Source organism: Mycteria americana, chromosome 1 (assembly GCF_035582795.1).
Source record: "Mycteria americana isolate JAX WOST 10 ecotype Jacksonville Zoo and Gardens chromosome 1, USCA_MyAme_1.0, whole genome shotgun sequence".
NCBI lineage: Eukaryota > Metazoa > Chordata > Aves > Ciconiiformes > Ciconiidae > Mycteria > Mycteria americana.
The window spans coordinates 79505586-79530551 of NC_134365.1; the positions used below are offsets into that span (position 1 = coordinate 79505586).

Below are 24966 nucleotides of genomic sequence, written 5' to 3' on the forward strand. Positions count from 1 at the left end.
CGGCCGCCCGCCTCGTGCTTGCAGCCAGGCGGCCTCACCACGTTGGGCGGCGATGGCGCGCGCGCGGAGGGGGCGGGGGAAACGGGGAAGGGGCGGAGCTCCCGTTCCCATCGCGACGCCGTGTGTTGGCCTCCTGGCGGGCAGCTGTTCGGGCCGCGCTTCGCTCCTGGCCGTCGCCCGCGCAGCCCCGGCGGCCGGATCCCCTCTCGGCGCCATGAGCAGGCTGGGGCTGCAGCGAGACCTGCAGGAGGCTGCCGCCCTGGAGCGGCGGCGGCAGCGGGAGCTGCAGCGGCAGAGCCGCATTTTCAACGCGCGAGTCCGGACCATAGGGGTGAGGGCGCGGCCCAAGCCCCCGCCCGGGCCGCGGCGCAGCGGGGAGGGATGGCGCCGTCCCCCTGCTCCGATGTGTTCTGAGGAGACGGGTCTAAAGCGGGGGCGACCCCTAGGGCAGGCAGGCCAGCGGCGGGGAGCCGTACCGGCCTGGGCGGGGAAGGCGGGAGGCGGCCGGCCCAGCGGCTGTGGGGGGGGGGCGCGCCCCCTCAGCGCCCATAAGTGTGTGCGAGCACGCGTGGTTCCAGGTGGGGGGAAACGGGGAGAAACCGCCCTGCTGCGTCTTTTAGAGGGCTGAGGCGCTTTTAAAAAGTTGGTGAAAACGAGTCGAGATTCTCTAGGTATCGTCAACACAGTTATTTTTGGCAGCTGTTGCTGGGGAGTGTGTGTTTTTGAGGGAGGATGAGGGGGATTTGTGTCTCCCTGCTGTAGGGTTCGAGGGCAAGATTTTGTTTTTCCCTAATAGGAAAAAAGATCAAGCCCTGTGTTTCAATATCTGTGTAGAAGTTTAACTTAATATGGTGTGCTTTGCTTTGGGTAAGCCAGAAGCCTGCTGAGTCAGCTCATGAAATGTGGCGTAAACAAATGTGTTATTTTCCTCTCTGCTCTGCTGATACTTCCCTCATCTGCTTCATTCTGACTAGAAGCTACAATCTGTGAGAGATTTATTGTTGAAAGGTATCCTGCAGTTGCTCCCTATTTTGCATCAGGCAAAATATGACAGATCCATCAGGCCTTGTTTATGTAGATGGAGTTAATGGATACATTTCGTTTTTCCTGGAGTGGATGTCAGAATGTGAACACCCTTCAGTCTGTGAAGATCTGTGGGGGTGATAGCTTCAGTCTGGTGGGTTTTGTCTAGAGTCATATATGCAGTTTGCACCCTGAATGTCAGGAAATTATGTTGTATTTTATACCTTTTTAAATTTTGCGTGCATTTAATCTTCTTGTAATGTGTCCATGTTAAGACTCCATGCGTGTTCGTGGAGGGAGAGTGCTGTGAGGTGAAGTAAGTTTAAATTTTGCTTGTAAAGTATTTTGAGTACTTTATGCTGATGCATATATCATGTATAAGTGCTGTAGCATTAACTAGCGTAGAACCAAATTTAGAATTGGTGAAAATAAGTCCAGTCTGTTGACTTCATTGGACTGGTAGAACTGAAACATATGTCAATTTGATCCATCTTGTTTCAGGTACTGGAACATGTCTCATGTCAGTGGAAGGATATCTTCACCTTATCTTTGACAGCACCTTGGATTTATTCTCGTGACTCTTATGCAAGAGTCATCTTAGTTGCACAGCAAAGTAGCAGATCCCACTTAATGAACAGGACAGGTTGTGCACATGATACAGCACCCTGACACATATGGTAGCTAACAATATGTTTAAGTGGAAGGAGCCGATAACCTTTTCTAACAGATGCAGGATGAGTATAGTAAGAGAGTTTAACTTTCTTCATCAGGAAACACATACTTTCTCTGCAAGAAGGCTTTCTAGAGCCTTAAGAATTAAATGTAAAATATAAATTCCTAGCTAATGAAAATCAGCATATCTCTGTGTACTTTATTGAGCAATACTGAACTACACCATCTGAAGGTCTTTCTCAAATACTTTTGCAGAACTAACTATCAGACAGGTTTTGACAGATCCATTTACATGAGACAAACATCTAAAATGAAGAAGAGCCCATTGGAGGAATTTTGTAAATATTTTGATTAACGTCATTCAATGTACCTTATTGATTGGCTGAACAAGGACTGCTGACAGAAGGGGCTCTTCTTGTGCTTTGAAATTAGGCCAAGTCCAAAGCATGAAGAGTCAACAAATCTATACAGAGATATACTATGTCAGTATTTCCGATATGGTTTTAGATTCTTCGCTTTCTCTCTTTCTTAACAGTTGAGCTGAGAGGCTGTCTCTGACAAAATTAAAAAATCAAGGCGATATTTGACTTAGACACCACAAATCCTTAAGCAGGGATTGAGTAGTTTAAAAACATGGAGATAATGTACTGACTGGAAAGCAGAATGGGAACTGAGATTTTAATTTTTTTTCTTGATTATTACTAGTTTTATTATTGCTTTGACTTCTGTATCTGTTTCCTCATCTGAGTAATGGAAAAGTAAGATACCACTGTCTTCACTTACAGATTTAAGAATTTATCCTCAGTAAATCAGTAATTTTCCAAAAGAGTTCAGATGAGTAGTCCAAATGAAAAATTACTTTCCATTTATATATGAACTATTATACACAAATACAAGTAGATTAGAAATTAGCTGCTTCAAACCGTTCATAGTAAGGGATTCGCTATTTTAATGCTTAAAAGTTAAATCTGTAGCTTTATGTGACTAGGAATGGTTGTTTTCGGGATGTATTCTTGTCAAATGAAAGCTGTTCAAATGGGAGAGAACTGATAGCATAACTGAATTTGCACACAGAAGTCAATACATTGACTTACCTGTATTATTGCCAGAAACTACTAAGGGAGTTACTGAATTTCTCTTAACAGTGTTTCCTAGAGTTACATTGAAAGCTTGGCTTCCCAAATGAGACCTCTAAGTGAGTTGATATGTAATGCCACGACACCATTGTTTTTGGACCATGATACCCTGTAGAATTCTTTGTGGTTTCACCCTTGCTTACAGATTTACCTCTTTGCCTGATTGGTATAGTTAGTAGTCCTTTACAACATTTAACAATGTGTATTTTCAGCCATGATCTGTTTAGGTCTTTCTGTCTTGATCTGAATAGTTTTAGGCAAAGACTATCAAAATAGTTTACCAGATTCTTGAAGAATTGTAATTGCTTTTTGATAAATCTTTTAAAGACATTAAGTGACTTGACCAATTTTTTAAAAAACAAACAAACAAAAAGAAATAAAATCCAGGTTTCTGCCTATTAATTTGCCACCTTCTGTCAACAAATATGGGACCCAATTCTTTTGCCTCAAATGTAGGTGGCTACTATCATTTGATGATATGCCTTACGGTATTATGCCTTGCTCAACTACCACTCTCCAGGGTTGTTAATATTATGTATTGTATCTGTCAGCTCATTGTAGGTGTCTGCATGTATCTCAAATGGCACCCAATATTGCATTTTGGCAACTACATGAATCCTACTCTCTATCAGATGAGACTGGAAAATTTCTTTCCATTCCCTGTTATTTCTTCAATGTACTTTGAGTGAACTGTCTATATGTTTTTCAAATCTGAACTATTACAACCTCCTGTCATCTTGACTGTCAAAATACTTACCCAGTTTATAAATGAAAGCAGAACAACAAGAAAAAGTAAAAATGCCAGCTATAATGGGGAAAATATATTCTGTGTAATGCAGCTTAAAATGTTTCTATTTATAGCTCTATATATCATGTAAATGTGGTGTTTTGTCCTGATTCGGTGCAAGAATATACCTATCATTATTAAAACAAAACAAACTAATATTGCTGTTTCTGGATTTTCTTTTTATGTTACCTACATTAAATAGTGATGTGTGCATACTCTGTTGGTAGTGGTTTTACATCTGTCTTGTACAACTGCGAATCAATGTAGCTTGACAATGCCTGTTTTTAATCGTTCAAACATAGTATCTCTTAAAGAGCTGCTTTTTTTCATTTTAATAGGTTGATAAAGATGCATTGGATACACAGGTCAAGGATAGGAAAATTCAAGAAGCAGCTGAAAAAGCACGGAATGAAGAACTTGGTATATTCATAGATACTATGATATTTCTGTGAAGAGTTAAATGTAATTTACTATCTGTTTCCTGCTTTCTTTTTCCCTTCATGTATTTCAAACTGCCATATTTATTTCCAAATGGAGCCTATCTCCTTGAATCTTGCTATATAGCTCTATCTATATAAATCTATCAATCACGAGATATATTTAAGCGCAATTGTAGGCTTTTCTCTAAATTCAGACATACAAACTGAATACTATAATGTGTAGTCCTATTTATGTTCATACATTTGCATGGGTACAGTATGTGTTTTCCTCAGTGTCTTAAGATTTATAACAACATGATTAAACTGGTATACATCTCCTAATAGGCTGGAATTTTCAGTGTTTTCTTTTAATAAATGTTGGCAAATAGCATTGCTTAGAGACCTTTAGATATGGGAGCGTTTTAAAAAAACTTAATTACTTAATACTGTTCGTTTCAGAACAGTAGCGGCAAATTTGTTTGATTGCTTTCTTGTAGAGTAAGCCCATGTTCTGTCTGGCCTTTCTTCAAGAAAATATATAGATTCTATAGAATCCTCTCTAGATTATTATTGCTAGAAGCATGAGTCATATACAACAGGGCTGTAAGTAGGAGTCGTTGCTGAGTCAGAACACGTAGCCACACAAATATTGTGGCCATGTCCCCTGACCTCAAAACCCTTTGTGGCCCTCTGTGTTTGGAATGCTTTCCTGCGGTATCATGTGAAAAGGTCCCACAGACGGAGCTCTCTGTGGGTTTCAAGAAGAGCTAGAATGGAGCTGCCAACTTCCATGCTGTGCTTCTACGGCTGCTTGTGATTTTCCTGGCAGAATACCTGTCAGACTCTGACTCCTAGGAAACTGCCAGAAACAATGTGTAGTCTGGCAACAGAGGAAATTATCTTTTCTTGTGAATTATGTTTAAATGGCTAAAATGGCTAGTTTTGGATGGGGGTTTTTTGTTGTTTGTTTGTTTTTCTTTAAAACTAAATCAATTACAGCATTTTGATTAAATGGGCAAGAGCTATTAAGTTCTTCAAAAACTGTTAGTGCCAGCCAATTATTTTAGTGCTATGATTAGAAAAATCATTGGAGCTATGAAACAACTATCTATTCCTTTCATTGGGAGCCCAATTTTTGTTTGTTTCTTAATAAGCAACTTAATGTATTTCAGTTGTAACTGTAAACTAAGAGTAAATGGGAAGAATTAGTATATAGGACATTTCATGTGTTACTGCAAGTTTTAATCAAATGAAACCTCGTAGTTCTAGAAGTATTTATTATTGTCTTTGTTTCACATGCATATATTTAATTGTAACATTAATAAGAGAATTGATACCTGAAAAACTGGAAGTAGTTTATAAGTAAATATTACTAACATTAGAGTGTTTGCTGGGCTGGTACTCATAGATCAAATACTCTGTCCTAAGGTATCAAAGTTTGAAGACTTATATTCTATTTATTCCTCTTCAGAATTTTATTTTCCATCTTACACGTGCACTTCCGTGACACGTGCACTTCTAAGAGTTGTATTTTCATTGTGTTCATTTTTCTCTAGCTAATGAAATGAAGCAAAATGACAAGATCATGTGTATGTTAGAACAACAACAGAAAAATGATATCAGAAACATAAATAAGGCTATCAGTGAATTTCAAAAGAATTTTCAGAAGCCGGAAACAAGACGTGAATTTGACCTGTCTGATCCGCAAGCCCTAAAGAAGGATAGACCTGCTCGACTTTCAGACAATGATCCTCGATGTACTGTATCTGGCTTGCAGAAGTTTATAGGTGAAGACTTAAACTATGATCAGAGGATGAAATTTCAAAAGGAGCAGTTAAGAGAGTGGTCTCTTCAGCAACAGAGAGACTGGAAGAATGCATTAGCTGATCAAAAATTTGCAGGTAGCAAAAGAAGATAATACAGTTTTAATCTGCTTTTTCTGAAATTCTGGTGTATCTGACAAAAATATGGTATAGCCTATTGTGTCAGTTTGACATAGTATTTTAGTATATTCAATATTTAACTTTTAGAAATACTGCAGCAGTTTTTACTTTACAAGCTCTAATGTATTCAATATCTCGCTTAAGAAATCTATATTTAAGAACATGTGATGCTGGTAATATTACCTAGGTTTCATTTCTGTTTTATGCCTCAAATGAAGTATCAGAGCATTCTGAAAATCTATCTATGTTTTGCATGCTAGATAGTATGTTTACTTCATCAGACCAAATTGTCCAATCTTTACTGTCCTAGAGCAGACAAAATAATACTGATTTTTCTTTTCTAGCTTGTCATGAAACTTTTTTTCTGCAGTACTTGACATACATTTTCATTTTAACTTTGTCTAACTGTTAAGACAAGATGGGTTACATAATAAACTGATTTCATGAGTCACCTGAAATTCCAAGATGGAAAGCTTTGGTGGTAGGATTTGGAAATAGTTATGTAATTCAGCTTACCGTATCTGTAGCTCTGTCTGTCTGTCCCACTGTTTCTCTCTCTGTCTTACAGTGGCTTACTCATATGGCACATCATGTCCATGAATATTGACTAAATTTCATTTTAATCTAATTTAGATGATCTTTATGACAAGAATAGGATTGAACTTGACCAAAAGACTATGGAGCAACAACGAAAGGAAGAAGAAAACAGGCGTGCTGTTTGTGCAGCTACTAAAGATTTCAATAGAACCCAGGTAAATTAATATTGGATTTGTTTGTTTTTTTAAAAAAGTGGATACATTTTTGGAAATAAATACATTTTGGAAATAAACATTAATGGAAAATAAGATGCGCAAAAGTATAGTGAGTAATGATGCTTTCACAGAGGTTTCTTAGCAGCTAACTTCCAAGGTTGTTTCAGTAATTGGAAGATAGAATTTATTCACTTTGTCCTTTCCAAGGATCTAGCTATCCTCTATCTAGTTACCCTCTGTCAAAATTCTCCCTCCTGGTTCTCAGCTTGCTGACTAGAGGGCAGCAACTCCCCAATCTCTCAGGGACTTTTAGTCTGTAAACTGGAGTACAGCAAAAGCCTCCCATGCTTCCTTCTGGTTTTATATCAGTTGTCGGATAATCTTAGCTGTGTCTGCTTGCTTTTCTTCTTGCTTGTGTGGAAGCATTACTACCAGTAGCTTTTTGTCTTTATTGCTTATGTTAATTCCCCACAACCACTGTTTTTGGCACTTTGGCTGCTATATTTGTTTACGTGTGTCTTGGTTGTTTACCAAGCATGCTTTGGAACCTATTGAAACATTACATGAACCATTCTCTGTCTGTCTTAGTACCATTATCTGTCATGCACCAGTTCTTTATCTTACTGCACAGATTTTTTTTTTCCCACTCAGCTTATACATACAGCTCAATGGACGCTATTAGTTTGGTTAAACTATATTTAGCGTGACTTAGCTTTAAATTTATTTAGTTACATCAAAATAAGCCACATTAAAATTACCTACATCAAGTATGGTATCTTTTCGTTTAAGTATGTAAGCGTGCAAGTCTTTGTGTAAGTGTTGCTTGAGCCTTTCAGGACACATTTGAAGTATAATTTTGTTTATAGATAGCCTAAGGTAATTGAGAAGGCCTTTGCTGCTTGAAGTCATGGCTACTGAACAGTATTTTATATGAATAGCCACAAAAGTACCCTAAGTGGCTGGTGCACTTAGGGTAGCAGTATTATCCCAAATAATTGTTGTCATACCAATTGATTCCATGTAAAAATTCCTGAATTTGTGGCAGGGTTTGGGGATGGGGTGGGAGGTTTGTGTGTGGTGTTGTTTTTAATGTTTGGGCCTATATGTTCTACTCGACTGGTGTGCATATTAAATACATTAAAAAGTCTTGCTCTTTGTTTTTTTCTAACATAAGGGCATGATAATGGAGGTTGGAGCAACAGTCTTCTCTTAGCTCTTATTGTCCCTTGCTATGTTGTATAAATTGGAGTTAAAGCTTGCAGCTCTTTTTCTTTCTTTCTGAGGTAGTTAGTTACATTTACTTTTTTTTTTTTTTTTTGAACCATGATACTGTTTTCAGCTTTTCCTTTTTTTTTTCTGAATGGTTGAGAAAAGCTCTCCTTTTTCCCTTAAATGGTGTTCTGGCACAGTTGCTGCTTTTCTTTATTAAACATGCAAGCCAGAGGTTTCATGTTGCCAGGCCTTTCAGTGATACTGTTTTTAAAAGAAAGCTATGTTACAGAGGGATTTTCTATACATCTTTTTCCCAAGAGAGATAACCAAGGAATGAACTTCACAGAATTCTCTGTGTCTGACCTCAAATGTATTGAACAGGAGTCTTCAGCAGCTTCACTGTTCTGAGTAACCAGTTGAAGAGCTTAACCTCTTGAGGGTGCAGTCTCACATTGCATTTTGCTCTACACACATCTGTTCAACCTGTCAGTGTCTGCCAAAAGAAGAGCTCCTTTTTCCCCATTCCCTAAGTTTCATTCATTTTTTTCTGCTGTCTCTCTTGTAGTGGATCTAATGATCATGAAGCCTCGTGATGTGTTAGATAATTTCTCAAATCCAAAAGAAAATGAACTCTGGTCTAGAATGAGTGATTGCTAGATCTGACTGGGAGGAGTGAATGCACAGTCTGAGGTGGCAGTGAAGGAAGGCAGAAACGAAACTCACCCTTTCTAAGGCAACCCACAGTTACCGTAATTTGGTTAAAGCATAATACAGGAATGCATCTTCAGAGAGGAAGAAATTTCCTAGAATTTGGCTTTGGATCCATCATTGTCTCCATGGCCATCATCTGTAGTCCTTACGGTTGCCAGTATCATTAGGGGATGTAAAGGATAAAATAATTAAAAAAAAAAACCCCAAAACAAACAAAAAACCAACATAAAAACCATCAAGTCATGTACTCCAGGAGAAACATGTTTTGGTCAGTCTGCTAGTCAGTAAAGAATCCTAGTAGATGACCGAAGGTAGGGTATCTCAGTTCATCACGGCCTGCCTTCATTACAGGATTTGATGTTGCTGCCCCCATGACAGTGGTTCAGCTTCCTCCAGTTACCACAATGCTGTTGCCAATGGCTTCATTGCTGACAAGTTTATTACTAATGGTTCTTTTTGTTCTTCTGGAATTGATTAGCAGGACAATGAATTTATGATGTGTTTGGTACCATATTTCCCAGTGGTGGAGGATCCTGTACTGTAAATATTTAAGTATGTGTGGTGTCTGGAAAATTAATGCTATCCTTCCTCTCGGATTTTCTCTCACCTAGGTATGCGTTAACCAGAAACACCAATATTGCTTTTGTCCTCGGTATAAGAGAAGACTTCTGCTAGGTTAAACTGTCAGTTATTCCTGCTGAAATCATTCACACATAAGTAGCAATCATTTTAATTTGGCAAGCCAGGTAACAGAAATTAAGGCTACCCAGAATCCTGACTAGAATATGTATTTTTCACTTCTGCTATTCCATAGCAGAATCTTACTGTTGTAGAAAGAGGTTCCTCACTAAGGATAGTAACACTTGGGAATGCCCAATTTAGCAGTACAGTGATAGATATACTGATTGTGTTCTTGAAATCGGAAAGAACAAGTCTTCTTGCATTATATAGCACAGGACTTGAATCCTTTCCAAGACACTTTGTAGATAATGCTAAAAAAATGAGAGAACGTGATTACAGAGGATCTCTAATTTAATAACCTCATATTTATAGACTTGGTAACAATCTTATAGATCTTATGTCCTTAGAATTTATTCCTGGGCATACCACAACAGCTCGATAGTTTTCCTGATAATTTTGTTATCATGGACATTTGATGGCATTACTCTGGTCCTTATTCACTCAACATTATGCTGGTAAGAGCCAGCAGCAACTTCAGAGAAATAGCTTTTCAGGCTTTGAGTAAATGATGTATTTGTATTAACTGTGGAGCCTTTTTTTCACTTGAAATGAAATATTTGAGTGTCTAAACATAGAAGAAGAATGGTAACTTTTTATCATTCTATGAAGTGTGCTGTGCAAATATCTTTTATCACTTACATCCTGTTCTTGATATTCAATGTCTAGAATCATCAATATTTCAACATTCCTACCACATTTTCAGGCATGAGGAAACATAGTGCACGAACTGATTTTTAACAGACCTTGCTAAGCAGAAGTTCCTAGCTTGAATGTGCTGGATGTGCAATTCTCTGTTTGAGATAAGTACCTGTATAATACAGACAAAGGAATTGTATTTACTATACAGATTAATAATACTTCTTTCACAAGTTCCTAAGACCCTGGACAGGTCACTCTGGTCATCTGTGAGTTTTGTGACTTAGTGATAAGGACTTCAGAAGCTGTGCTTTAGTCCTGTGTTTGCAGCAGTTAGTTCCTCACACATTTGAGACTTGGTGTTATTCTAAGCATGTGAAGTCCTGGCCTCATAATGCTTCTATGTGTGTTTCTTCTTTTGCTTTATGACTTGAATCAACAGCAAAAGGAAGCATTTAGTAGTAGGGAAGATATATAATGTTGGATCACAAATCAACATAAATGAAGGAGCATGTATTTGTGCATCTGTTTTTTTCCCATGCTACACCAATGAATTATGTTTTATTAGGGATTTGACTTGATAGGTTAAATCTGATCCATTTTCTGAGTTTAAAATCTTTGTTCTGCAGTGTCATTAATCATTGCATAGTAGTGCTACATGCATGGCTATGCATAGAGCTGGGAGTTTCCTCCAGTAAGATTCCCAGGCAGCTCAGAAATTTTAGGCTCTCCCTCTTACTGAGAAGATTAGGGTTACAAGGTCTAAGTGCCTTTTTGGATCTGTTGCTAGATCACAGTAGAGTGACATTAATAAAGTGATCTAAATAAAAATTACACATTTTAAGCTTCAATAATTCTTCATCATAGGCCAGTAATTTTGTCAGGTCCATCCAAAATGACTTTCTGTTAAATGTGATTTACTCTGGAGCATTTTCAGAACTAAAAATAATTGCTTGATTCATGGTATTAATAAGCTAAAAGTACTTACCCAGATATTCTGGTTCAGAATATCAGATGATTGAAAATCTTTGGGGTTTTCTCTTTCTTTTTTCTTGGAAATTGTAATGTCATAGTTCTTCTCAAGTTATTATTGACTCTTCTGGAGGAAAAAAAAAAACTTGAGGGAAATATATTTTGAATTAAAAAATTGCTTTAAACTTCTGGTAAAAATTGTACTCACTGACTTCAGTGAGATGAAAAAGTGGCCTTTAGTTTCCACCGTATTATTCCATATTATGATGGCAGAGCCGGTAATTACTAGGTCTGAAGTTGATGTTTTGCCACCTGAAATTTGATTTGCTTGAGTTTTTCCATTTGTCTAAAGTAGACATTTCTTTTCTTGCTGTAGAGTGTACGTTCCTATTAGATGGCTGGTAAGTATTTTTAAATATGAGGTTTTCTGCATCATTTAAGTTGAACTGTGGCTTAGCTAATTATAATTCTAAATAAATGAATTTCTTTTATTAGTTTGCACATCAAATACTTTTGTTATTTTAATGAAAACCACAAGGCTGTTGTCAGCCATGGAATTTATTAATCTAGGATATGGTACTTAGTATTATTTGTTATTTCTTCTTCTGTCCGATCCCTGACAGGTTGTTGTCCATGTTTGCTTGGAGCAAATAGAAGTCGCTCTTTGACAGTCTCCAGGCCTGATGCTTGGGAGAACTGCTGTCATCCAAATTCGAAGTCCATAAATGTAAATGTAGAGATAAACCCTTAGCAGTCTCCTCTGGTGGCATAGATCACTGTACTTACCGAGTTAGGATTCGTCTCCATAGTATTTGCAAAGGAACAGATTCCCACACGTGTGTCTAGATAGTCCTGTCATTCTCAGTTGTTTATATCTTCTAGTTGCTCTGCCTACTAATTTTCAACTTCACCTTATATGCCACAGAAGACTATTTTACCAGCTATGACTTTCTTGATGCATAACCCTTCATTTTTCATTTGTCCTCATCCACTTTCTAAACGTGTGTGTGCCAACCAGTGAACCACTAATTGGCAAGAAAAGTACAGAGCTGTTCTACTTAACTTGTAAAGTGAATATTCTCAAGCCAGTGATTTTTGAACAGAGCACGAGACAATCTTGGACAAACTGGAGAGATGGGTATCCACAGGTCTACTGCAGTCAAGATACATGCGTAAAGCTACATATGCGAGAGGCAGGTCTGGCAACCTGTGCTCTTTGTGCCCTAGCAAGAAGGAGATTACCTGTCCTCTGTCCAGATGGAAGCCAGCACTGTGCATTGTTCCAGATGGGTTAGTTTATGCATTACAGAAGAACAAGGCAGGATTAGAAATGGATGATGCATAGCATTATCATTCTACTGTGAATTAATTTACTTAGTCTAATTCTTCTTTGGAAGGTAATTACTTTAAAGTAAAATCATCATATTTGCTTTCTGGAGTTTTGGAAGGGGAAAATTTCCTCTGAATAGGAGACTATGACCTTACAGTGGACATTAGGAACAGTGATTTCCATAGGAAATGCATATTATGATTTCTAATACTACAGATATATTCACATAGTATGATTCATGTTTGCATTTTGTATCAGCAAAGGGAACATATTCAAGGCTGCATCTTCAGGCTTAACATAGGCATCTCCTGTCTGTTTGTTTGTTTTGAGTGCTTAACCATGCTCTCCACATAGATTTAATAGGTAATTTATATCAAGGCTAGTGATTCCAGATTGTAAATTTGTATCGTAACTTTCTTCCATATTGTGTCTGGCCTCCAAATATCAACTGGTATTTGCTTGTGGATAAATGTGAAATTATTTTTTATTTAATTCTGGCTTTTCTTATAAAACAAAAATATTTGTCCCCAAATTACTTGCTGTATGTGATATGACAACATTAAACAAATGTAGACTATTAGATTTTTTTATCTTAGCCAATAGGACCATGATCATAATATTCATATGTGATGCTGTTGACAACTGTATGCAGGTTGGAAAGAAATCTGTTATGATGTGCTAACTTTGTTGCATCCCTTAGTTAATATTTTCTGTTAAAAACTATCAGTTCTCTCCTTTCACTGAATTTAGGCTGCTGAACTAGCTGACAGAAAGAAGTTGGAAAAGTATCAAAAAATGAAAGATGACATGGATGAAATTTCCAGCGTCCTTCAAGGAGACTTACTTTCCGAAAACCCTGAACAAGCAGTCAGTTCCTTTGGTAGACATCGTGTGATCACAGATCGATGGAAGGGAATGAATCAGGATCAGCTGATGGCAATCCGGTACTCTCAACACCAACAAGTTCTGGAGAAACTGGTATTTAAGCTTATGTGCACATTCTGTATTCCTGGTTGTAATAATATTATAGACAATGTTTGTGGAAGAAAATATTATAGTTTGCCCCCTAAGTCCCATTATAAGACTGGGTAAAATTCAGGTCATTGGAAGACACAAACTTTACTCAATCAAACTGAACACAATGTCTCTGAAGGAGCTGGGAAATATCATGGAGCAGCAGGAGCGGGCTGGAGCCCTGGAGTTGGGCTGGAAGGACAGTTGCTGTGGAGCCCAGGTCCAAGGGACCTGGGGCATCTTGGGGCATGGTCTATGGTGGCCCAGCTGAGGAGCAAGGTCCTGCACAGCACAAGAGCCAGGCTTCAGTGGTGCAGTTCAGGACTTGAGACTGCACGAGCTGCCTGCAAGGGATGAGCAGGAGTGGGCTGCTCCGTAGGGGAAGAAGAGCCAGGAGCGTGCAAGCAGGGCAGGCCAGAGCAGTGTTCTCATGCTCAAGGGTACTCGAGCAAGACAAAAAGAGCAGGTCCAGTGATCCTGCTCATGCGGATTTCATAGTCTTAAAAGTTCAGGAATGCAACGGAATTTCCATTCTACCATCCCACACAACTATGAGCCATGCTCTGGGATAGAATTACAATAGAAAAACTAAATTTTGCTAATAATTGCTGCTCTAAAGATGGATGGAAGCAGGCAGTCAAAATGAAGAAATGTAGCCTTCCTAGGCAGTCACGAGTGTACAGGCCTAGGTATTGTGAAGTAGGAAGCTACCTACCTCATTCAGTGCAGAGGCTGGATTCATAACAGCTAATGAATAGCTGTTCAATTTTATTTTTTAATCCCTACAATACCACATGCTATACTATGTTTTATCTACTGCTGTTATTAAAGCTGAAGATAGAATTGTCATTTTCCTGGCTCTCCTATGACACTAAAGTGAACCCATTCAGGTAGTTAAGCTGGCAGAAAATGAGCCCCACCAAGAAAAGTGAGGTTTTTGCAGGCCTGGTTTCTTGAATCAGTTCAATGTGATGTCAGACAAGTGAGGAAGCGTTAGTATAACAGGGGCAGAGGAAAAAACAGTTTCGGTCTACTCATCTGGTGTTGGCAGCTGAGTTGTTACACTGAGTTAGCCCTATTATAAGCCATACTGATGACTACTAACTTCTGACTTCAACAAATTACAACTCTTGCTAACAAGAACTTAAAAAAAAAACCACAAGACCTGTTTTGCTGCTCTGGGTTTGTAGAGAGAGCTAATATGTCAGAGAGAAATAATAATCTACTGATTAACCTACTTCTGCCAGGCAGCAGATCCTAATTTCTTACCTTGTGTGGAGGTAGGAGTCTGTCTTGCTCCCTGGAGAAGGATAGCTTTCTCATCTATAGTATTTTACTTCTGCCTAATGCATGGGCTCCTACCCATACATTGGAAGTGCTTACTTTTTCTCCCTATTTCAAATGCTACCCCTAGCGTTCAGTAAAGGCAAGCAAGTTTGTTTGGATGAATTTACCAGTCAGACTTTATATATACTGTTTTGTCTTTGAACGAAGAGAAAACGAAGCATTTTTTTCACTCCTGTAGAGACTAAAAGAGGAAGAACGCCGAAGAGATGCTGAATGGGACAGGCAAAGTATACAGGCTGCAAGAGCACAGTTGGTTTTAGAGCGGCATCAGCAACGACAGAATCGGGAACACCGCCAAGCTTTAGATAATGTAAATGCAGAGCTATCTCAGGAGCAGAAATCAAAGTAAGTACCAAAAAAGTTTTCTTCTTTTTCAAATAAAACTCTTTACCATTAACACAATAGCTTGGCTTTCAAAGAGCTTTTTTACTTGTATTGTTTGTTACTTTTTTAATACACTTGTTACAAGTTTATACTCTTTAAAAAATCAACTATTCAGCATGTGTGTTTTTCAGTACTATTTAACCAATCTTCAAAGAGTAGATTATGATCGTTAACTGACTTACGTGTATGGATTAGTAGCTGAAATTCTTATGTGTTCCACTGACAACAGACAGTTTATATAGATAGCAAAATAGAGAATAAATAGAATTAACTATGCAGAAAATTATATTATCAGGTGTAAAACAGTACATGCTTCTTAAATTTACCTTAGTTTTCTGAAACAAAAAAGGATGGGTATCCACTGACTTCAGTAGAACTGCCAGTTTCTGATAGCTCAGGGTTAAGCTAATGGCACAAATAGAGCTTTTCCATTATGTACGACGAAGCTAGATGATTCTTTAGCTAACCACTGGACATGTCTTGGTGGTCAGGTCTTGTGTCTGCTCTAATGGGAAAGGAGGAAGATAATATGTGAAGGAAAAAAAAATCAAACCAAGTGATTCGGTGTTCTAGTCTTCGTGTCTTTTTTTTTTCTTTTTTTTTTTCATCATGCATGCATACATACATTTTTGCAAAAGAATTTCCAGTACCTGATGCTTTCCTATTATGAAAGCAAAAATTTGGAATTGCGTTAATTTCGTTTTCCACTGTGAGATTTTTGGAAGATTATTTTAGGATGAAAAAGTTTGCTATATTGAGATGTGGCATACATTTTGGAGAGAAAGATCTAGTTATATTTAATTCCATTTCTAATAATTCTGAATTTTATGAGTATTTATGTTTATGCATTACATCTTCTTTAGATTTCTCAGATTACTTCTGTATTATAATGAGAAAACATGTACTAACTGCATTTTTTCTATTTATTGCTAGGAATGTTTATCTTAAAGAAGAAGCATATTCAAATTTTCCAACAGACCAGTATTACGCACAGTTTAATACAACCAGCCGATGACATTCTGGATACATCAACTTGAAATATACAGAAGTATGTAGACATATTAAAATTTTTAGTTGAGCAATCCCATGTTTTATTATTTTTATCTGTTCCCTACCCTGTTCAAAGAGTGCACTCAAACTAAAGGACAGTCTGCTAGGCTACATCTGTTCTCAAAAGAGGAAAACATTGTAATAATTTTTAAACTTGATTGGTTTTCTAAAAAGTACTAGTAGGTTCAGTAGTAGGTTGCTTGACTATTGTGGGTTGGGCTTAACTAATATTTACATTATCCATGCCTTTAGAAATCAATTTCTGGAAAGGAATCACCATTTAAAATATAATGCTACTTAATGCAACTTGGTCAGAGGGGAATGCTGCCTGGCATAGCTCACAGGTGATGCACACTTAGCAGATTCTATAGGAGGGAAGAAAGACAACCTAGGCAGAAAATTTTGTGGTTTTTTGGGGGGTTTCTTTGTTTTTGGTTGTTTTTTTTTTTTAAAGCAAAAAAAATAGGACACAAAAGCAAGCAAAGAGGAAGAAATGGACAAGTTGGTTCAGAAGTATTGCTTTTATTTCCTGAATGGTAGGAATAAGAAGAGAAGATGTGGATATTTACCAAGGTGACTATAGCAATGAGGCATGATGCAGAAATGGAATGTGTGTTATAGTAAGTGGGGAAAAGTACGGAGGAAAGTATTCCTATATACGCCATCACTCAGTAGAAATAAGGGAGAAAATTTAAGGGCAGTGTGCTTCTGAAGGAGGGTGTAGGGAGAGTTTAAAGATGTGATGGGGAGCTGGGGCGGGAGGGAGCAGGCATGCACCAAACAAAATCAAGGAGAAAAATCTCAGCTTATGCACAGTAATTCAGGGAAACAGTTTGCTTCCTGTCCTTATGGTTCCAGAATTGACTTAGCAATGGAAGACTCAGTCAATGATATTTGAAAAATGGGCAAGTGAAACACATGAGAAGAAAATATGGAGAAGCAATGTAAGAAACTAACTGCACAAGAGAAATGGATGATGGAGATATCCAGAAAATGAAATCCAAAAGGGAAAGAGATGACATGCAGAGGACTAGAAAAAGGGTTAGAAGACTTAATGATGTAAAACAGAAGAAAGAATGAGAGAGAGACCACCAGAGATTCAGCTCTGGTCATCCAAGACCTCTAAGAGATTGTGAACCCTTAATAAAAATAGAGGCCATTTATGAGAACAGGTTTTGAAATACATATATGTAGCTTGCCAGAATCTGGGATGTAAGCTTGGGGTAAAAACATCCTGATGATAATGGCATGGAGTCCTCTGATCGTTCTTTGTATCAGGATAAGTGATAACTTTGAATTCTGATGAAACAGGTTGAAGGTGACTGCACCAAGCTAAGTAGGAAAGATGTTTAAAGAAACTGAGCCTGAGGTAAACTCTAATGAGTTATTCTTATCTTTGTGAAAATAATGAAGAATGCATGGTTCTCAAGATAGCTATTATTAGGAGGATTTTGAGATGTTTGAAGGAAGCATTCCTTGAAAGGGCACTATTCAAACAGGTCTGTTTGCATTCCTTGAAAAGGGACTCTTTTCGAACAGGTCTGTTTGCTCAGCTGAAATAGTGGCCCTGTGAGATCAGGCTGATGTGACTAACTACCATTTTGAACTAGGTAATAACAACAGAAGTTTGGAAAGGACCATCATGTTGATCCCTCTAGATGGAGAGGAGGAAGAAAATCAAGTAAGGAGAATATAAAAATGGGTAGAGAAGTGTCTTGGGACAGGATAACTCATAGCAAAAAGATATGTCTCAGTTTTAGTATATTAATACAATTGGACCTAATTGCAGTATGGATAAAAACTAGGTAGAAAAGCAGTATGGCCGGAAAACTGGAAATGAAGAATGTGCTATTCAGAAAAGTTGGAAGATAAAGCTGAGAGAGGATCACAACTTGCACCGTTAATGACAAGCTGGACTTACAGAGAAGTAAGAAGGGATAGTATTCAAGAGATTCTAATGTGATAGCATTTGGAGATTCATTTATTTGTCAGATTGGGATTCACACATGGCTGGATGTCTCTGTAGTATTACCAAATACTGCATTAAATTGACAATCTCAGGAGTGCAGGTACTTGTCTTAGAATAGAAAGTCCATCAAATGGGGTAGGAGGATAAAACAATAGGCTAACTATAGTAGTTTTCATTTAACTAAAGTTGGTTTGGTCTGTGTTGAGTATCTCAGGCTCTGATTTCTTTTTTTTTCCTTTCTTAAGTTTTAGTTAACTGACAGAAAAACGAATAAACGAAGTGTTGAAAAGTTCATGAAGTTGTCTGCATTTGTCCAACTTGCGTGATACGTGTTTACAGACTTTAGGACAGCTGTACAGTTTAACTAAAATATGCTGGACCTAGTCAGATTACATTTGAGCTTCCATAAGGAAGGACTATATGATTAAAGCCTTTTTGTATTTACCTACTCACTTGCTTGAAAACTTTTTATATGGAATTACAAGAAGGATAGGTTTCTCAGTTATACTATGAATAAGCCTTTAGATAGAAATTAAAATAAGACAACTCTGGAAACTCAATAATTCGGTAGGATCAGGCATCACTAAATTCCCTGGAAAACTTTCAGCATCATCAGTCATATTTGCAAGAATGTGCTGGTTTTGACTGGGATAGAGTTCATTTTCTTCACAGTAGCTAGCATGGGGCTATGTTTTGGATTTGTGCTGGAAGCAGTGTTGATAACACAGGGGTGTTTTAGTTACTGCTGAGCAGTGCTTACACAGAGTCAAGGCCTCTTCTGCTTCTCACCCCACCCCACCAGCGAGTAGCCTGGGGGTGCACAAGAAGCTGGGAGGGGACACGGCTGGCACAGCAGACCCCAACTGACCAAAGGGCTATTCCATACCATATGGCGTCATGCTCAGCATATAAAGCTGGGGGAAGAAGAAGGAAGGGGGGGACATACGGAGTGGTGGCGTTTGTCTTCCCAAGTAACCATTAAGCGTGATGGAGCCCTGCTTTCCTGGAGATGGCTGAACACCTGCCTGCCCATGGGAAGTGGTGAATGAATTCCTTGTTTTGCTTTGCTTGCATGTGCACAGCTTTTGCTTTCCCTGTTAAACTGTCTTTATCTCAACCCACGAGTTTTCTCACTTGTACTCTTCTGATTCTCTCCCCCATCCCACCGGGGGGGGAGTGAGCGAGTGGCTGAGTGGTGCTCAGTTGCTGGCTGGGGTTAAACCACGACAAAGAACAACCATGCTACATTCTACCTGTTGTTTCAGAATACAAAAACTGAAATTTATTTTAGATGTTAAGGAATAAGCACAATCAAATTGTAGAGAACATTCTTAATGTAACATGAAAAAGGTCTGATTAATTGTTGTTGATATTTTATACCAACCTATTTTGTTTTGCACTGAAACAAGCCATGTTTTCAGTAGGCATATCTCAACTGAGTAGGCGATAATAAAGGGTTGAGGTGCAGGAACTTCTTAAACTTGTATGGCTATATAACAAACAAGACGTGGACTGGCATCTTCAGCTTTTGAAACGTTGCTCTCAACTTTTACTGCTGAGTATTGAAATAAGTAGACAAGTTGTATTAAAAGACCATTAATTGATTATAGGTGCTGTTTGAAAATGTTTGTTGGATTCCATTACTGAGGTCATGTTTTATTTGTGATATTTGTAGATATTTCTAATAAATACAGCAGTGAAAAAGACAGTATCTTCTGTATGAGGATCTGGGCAGCTAATTGGAATAAGTACAAATCACAGCTGTTGGAAGTAGAGGGCTAGCAAATATTTCTTTATTAAAAATATTGGTTTCCATTTTTTAAAAAAAACTTTTTTAAAAAACCTGTGAGTACTGCATAAAAAATTCCTAACGCTCATCAGGTTCTATTACTGTTCTTACAATTAGCCAAATTAATTAGATGCAGGTACTACAAAATTACCCACGTGTTAAATGGGCTTTGTGGAGCATCACTGAAGTAATTTGAGTAAGATTTACGTGCTAGGATCTGATTTCAGGGAGGAAAATTATGATCAGTATCTATAATGTTTAAATTTGTGTTTTAAATTTTTAAAATTTTGCTTGTGTCACAGTTTTCTGCACTACTAATACTTACTTCGGATTAATAATCTGGGAAAAGGTATGTATTTAAAGTTTAAAAAAGAAGTTACAGTGGTTGAACTGAGTCCAGCGTTCTACTTTTTCTTGGGATTTTTTTACACTCGTATTTTTAATAATTTCATACAGTGTATGCACAGAAACTTTTCACTTATTCCTAGAAGGACTATTGAAGAGTAAGTAATTGCATATTAGAGGCATTTTCATATTAAGCTACACTTCTTTGAATATAGTGTATTATGTGATAGCTGAACTTTTATTTCCTCCTCTGAAGAGAGGCTAGCATGAAATTGATCTTTTTATAGAGACATTAAAAAGAAAAAGGTTCTAATACTATTGAATTCATGGATGTTAATGACAGCAAAATTATCTAGCTGATACTCCCAAGGCTAATGATTATTGCCTGCCTGGTCTATTCATTCTCTCATCTGTTTTAATCTAATGTAACTCAGGAAGTATACAGCAACATCTGGGACATCCTTTTGACAATATCTATTTGCTTTTAATTGTCAAAGTTTACACTTCTATAACATTGCATATTAAACGTTGACAGTATTTCCACACTGAAAAGGCAAGTATTAACTTCCATGAGCAGGTCACTACCTATACCTCACAATATAATTTCACTCATATAATTGTATTTGGTTTTAGTTTTGCTGTAAGCAAGATTCATGTATCAAAAAAGAAGATTGGATCTACAGATGACTATAAACAGGCTGGTAAAGGGGTGAAGAGTGAAAGTGGTATCGATAGAATTTACATGCACCTTAGAAAAATGCAAGTCCATGATGCTGTTGAGCAGGATAATGGTGATGACTTTCAGGGAAAGAAAACACAAAATTACTCTGGCTGTTGCAGAAGCCATCAATGTAAAGTGACCTTGCTCCCTGCTGTGGGGAATTTCTCCATCCTAAATCTGGAGCAAAGCTGTGACCCAAGGAAATTCTTAGTGTAAAAGATTCTTATGGCAATCAGTGGTTTGGATACGTTTGTAGTTCTTCAATGTTTAAATTGGATTGGTATAAATCTTTCTGTGTTTCATTGGAACATGAACTACCTAATGTAAATGAGATGTATTTTTCAGTGTATCTCACTATTTGTGACATAGTGCAAAGTGCCTAGTTAAGTCTTTGAAACGATAGTACCTGGTGTGAGCAAATGAGCTTGAAATTCTGTGTATGGTTACCCTTACTCCATTCCTTTCCCTAAAGAGGGACTAAGAAATGTGGCACTATGTATCCAATTCAGTCATCATCCTCTCTTTGATGGAGGAATATTAGTTTCCAGCAAACTGTCTCAGGGACTTCCAGAGCTATAGGTGGTTGTTACTACATTTAGTAATGTGATAGAGAAGTCTTACACTTTTTGAATCCACTTAAATTTAGCATCCAGGATGTATTGTTGCAGACTCCATACCTTTTGTTTGTTTGTTATTGAACCTGACATCTTCAAGCTTCATTTGGTGCTTGTTAATCTTTTTATGAAAATGTTTTTAAAAGGTGAACAGCTGTTCTCTGTATTGTTTACAGTTTTTTAGACCTCTGTCACATCACCGTTTAATCTTCCCTTTTTCTAGGCTGAAGAATCCTTAGTTGGTTCAGTTATTCCCCATTAAAAAGCTGTCACATAGATTTCTCAGTCCCTGTTACCCATTTCAGTACTTTAAAAAATGTTACTATATAACCTTTTTGAGATGAGTGGGTCAGAAGATTGTGTAATAATGATATTTTCTGTTTTATTCCATATTTTCCATAGTGTGTATATATATGTATATTTCCATATAATCCTAACATCTGTTTTGTTTTCTTGGCCATTTTTGAGTGCTGAGATGCATTTTCGTAGAACTCTATACAGTAACTCAGAGATCTTTTTCCTCAGTGCTATCAGCTTGTTCAGGGCCACCAAAATATATATAAAATTAGGGTTGTGTAGGTTTGGGGGTTTTTTTAAATGCATTACTTCGGGGGTTTTTTGTATCAAACTTCACCTACCATTTTGTCTCCCCATCACTGAATTCTTGTGCAGGTCTTCTCACCATCTTTTTACTACACAGGTAGGTTAATATGATCAGTAAAGTATATGATCACAATATTTACTTCCTTCTTTAGTATGTTGAATAGCATTTTACCTAGGACAAGGGCTTGCGGGACTTCATTAGTTATTTCCCTTCAAAGCAGACCATTCATTCTTGGCAACCTGTTACTGTCCATTTTGTTATGCTGTTCTGTAATCAACATAATGGCTTGAGACGTACCAATATGTTCCACATAATAAAGGATTCTGGTTTGGAAACACCACTACTCTCCTCCGCTGTGAACACACAAAAAATTCTTAAATCTGTTTGCAATGACCTTATTTCTTCTGACTGCTGCTTTTATAAATTTCATCTCCTACAGGCTTCTCTTTCAGATTACCTGCTACTGAGGTATTCAGAAATGAATACAAATTTTATGCCTTTAACTTTAGAGATCCTTAAACTTTTTTTTGGTCTGTTTTGTTAAGTTTTACATTTAACTTGCCAGAGTTCGGGTTTTTTCCCACTGCTTCTGACACTGACCATTGGAGGTAAGATGGCATCCTTGAAAAAGTTTCCTTTACTTTGTTGCCTAATGATGCTTGGGGAAGTTTTGTTCTCTCTAAGGTCTTGATAATGTTTAATTTTGCTTACCTTTTTTTAGTAGTTATTTTCGTAACTATGAATTTTCATAATCTCCAGCAAATTACTTTAAAAGATCATGTTGTTAAAAATATTTCCACTTGTTTTATTTTACTATATAGGTGAGAGAGACAAAATAAACAAACAAAAAAAACCCCTTTATCCTCGTGCCAGTGGGCAGTTTATTTTCTTCCAAGAATTATGAATTTTCCAGTTTTATCAGTTAATTAAAAGTTTAAAGAAAAATAAGTCTGCTGTTTTATTTGCTATTTTACAAGAAGAGATGGCTGAGTTGCTAAGTTGTGATAATGTAGTGCCATCTCTTTCTCCAACTTATAAAACTCAGAAAAGCCTAGTAAAAGTCTTGCAATATTAGTGAGCTTTGAATCAGAAGTGAGTAAGCAAGCTTCAGCTCTCTTTTTGTTCAAAAATCAGAAATTACTGCAATTAAACATCACATTAGCTAATGAAAGACAGCTTTGAAGTAAAATTTAGTATTTCTATTAAAGTTAGGGTTTTTGCATGGTACAAGAAAGATGTTTAAAGTGTATCTCCAACTTAATCAAAACATGCTGAGAAACAAAGCAAACTTTCAGTTAAAAAACCCCAGCAGAATATCATAAATCTAAAAGGAGTAAACAGACCTTATAAAATAATTTCTTAGTGTTATTCTGGCTCAAGTTTGACCCTTCACTAAATTTTCTGATCTGTTAAGTAAAATGAACCTCTGAATTGAACTTATCAGAATTAAGCCTATTATATTACTAAATTTTGTATTTGTTTGGGTAAATGACATTCTACTTATATCATCACAAGTCATTAAATTCTATACAAATAGAAGACATGTCTGCTGGAAGAGTGCAAGTCTTCATGTGTAAAGTTGGTATACTAATATGGATTTGAAGTTCACTTAGTAAATTGCTGCTGTTATTTTGGCAAGTTGCATAAGCAAGTAGTGGAGACTCAAGTTAGTAATATTAAAGAGATTTCTGCTCTTGTCAACAGCCAGTTCAAATACTGAAATTTGATTATAGAATGAGAAAAAGTAATAATACTCTTTTTCTATTCTGTTTCATATTTCTGTGAGGATCTTTATATTTCTCTTTTCAAATGAATTCTTTTTAGAACACTCAGTTTTTAGCTATTTGTGTTATACTGAAGATAGCGTTTAGTATCAAATTCAATTCAGAGGACATCAACCTCAAAACTTGGCAATGTAGACAGATATGTTACATAATCACAAATTTAATTTACAAATCAACAAGGCAAACTATTCATAGACAAAGGGACATACAGATTTTAAAACTGGAAAAAATAGTTTCTGAATGGGAAATAAATCCATTTCTGAATGGATAAGCTACATTTTACATTTAAGATTTCCTGGTTTTCCTGCTGCAAGGGCAAAGTTAAGTTTTATTTCCAGCTTTTAGTGAAACGTTAATAGTATTTTCTTCTTATCTAACGTTACTTTAGTAATGCTAATAAACAAACGAAAGCACTTAAATGAGGGAAGCCAGGTCAGTTCTGGTTTTCCTACTGTAATTTTACTGTTCTTTATTTGCTTCTCATATACTTCCACATTTATTTCCTGAGGATAACGTGTTCATTTCCAGCCCTGTAATACAACAAAACTGTACTTCAAATTCTTGAAGCAAGGAAATATTCTGTATGAATTAGGGAGAAATTTAATGTTAAGCCTGTTCCAGTAAATTATATGTGTGATTTCTGTCATACCATGTTGCAATTATTAATGGAGTGAAATGCTTTTCAGATGACAGCACACAGAACCAGGAAAAATTTAATATCTAGCAGACATTCTACTCAAAGGCTGATGATGTACTGGGAGTATGAGGTGATCCTTTAATCAGGATAGAGACTGCTTTTTGGAAGCAGAGTTTTATCTAAATAGGAATTTATTTAAGGGTTGGTTTAGCTTATTGGTTTTTAGTTAACTTTATTAAATAGATTATTGCTACTGTTCTGTAAGTTTCTGTTGCTACAGATATATATCTGTGCCTATTTTTACATGAATCTTTAAGTATTTTTTTAGGACTTTAGCATACTTTTTGTTGGTTTAAGTACTTCTTCAAATATAC

At 37.1% G+C, this 24966-nt stretch overlaps 2 protein-coding genes across 2 annotated transcripts in view; both read left to right on the plus strand.

Moving 5' to 3' along the window:
- FAM118A (family with sequence similarity 118 member A) overlaps positions 1–24966 on the plus strand; it is a 243075-nt gene that overhangs the window by 54707 nt on the left and 163402 nt on the right. The window lies entirely within an intron of this gene.
- RIBC2 (RIB43A domain with coiled-coils 2) lies at positions 212–16113 on the plus strand. The gene is made up of 7 exons (XM_075491741.1): positions 212–331; positions 3957–4038; positions 5594–5938; positions 6614–6732; positions 13085–13312; positions 14874–15040; positions 16013–16113. Exons 1-7 carry the CDS (start codon positions 215–217, stop codon positions 16092–16094), a joined length of 1140 nt encoding a protein of 379 aa, XP_075347856.1. The 5' UTR covers positions 212–214; the 3' UTR covers positions 16095–16113.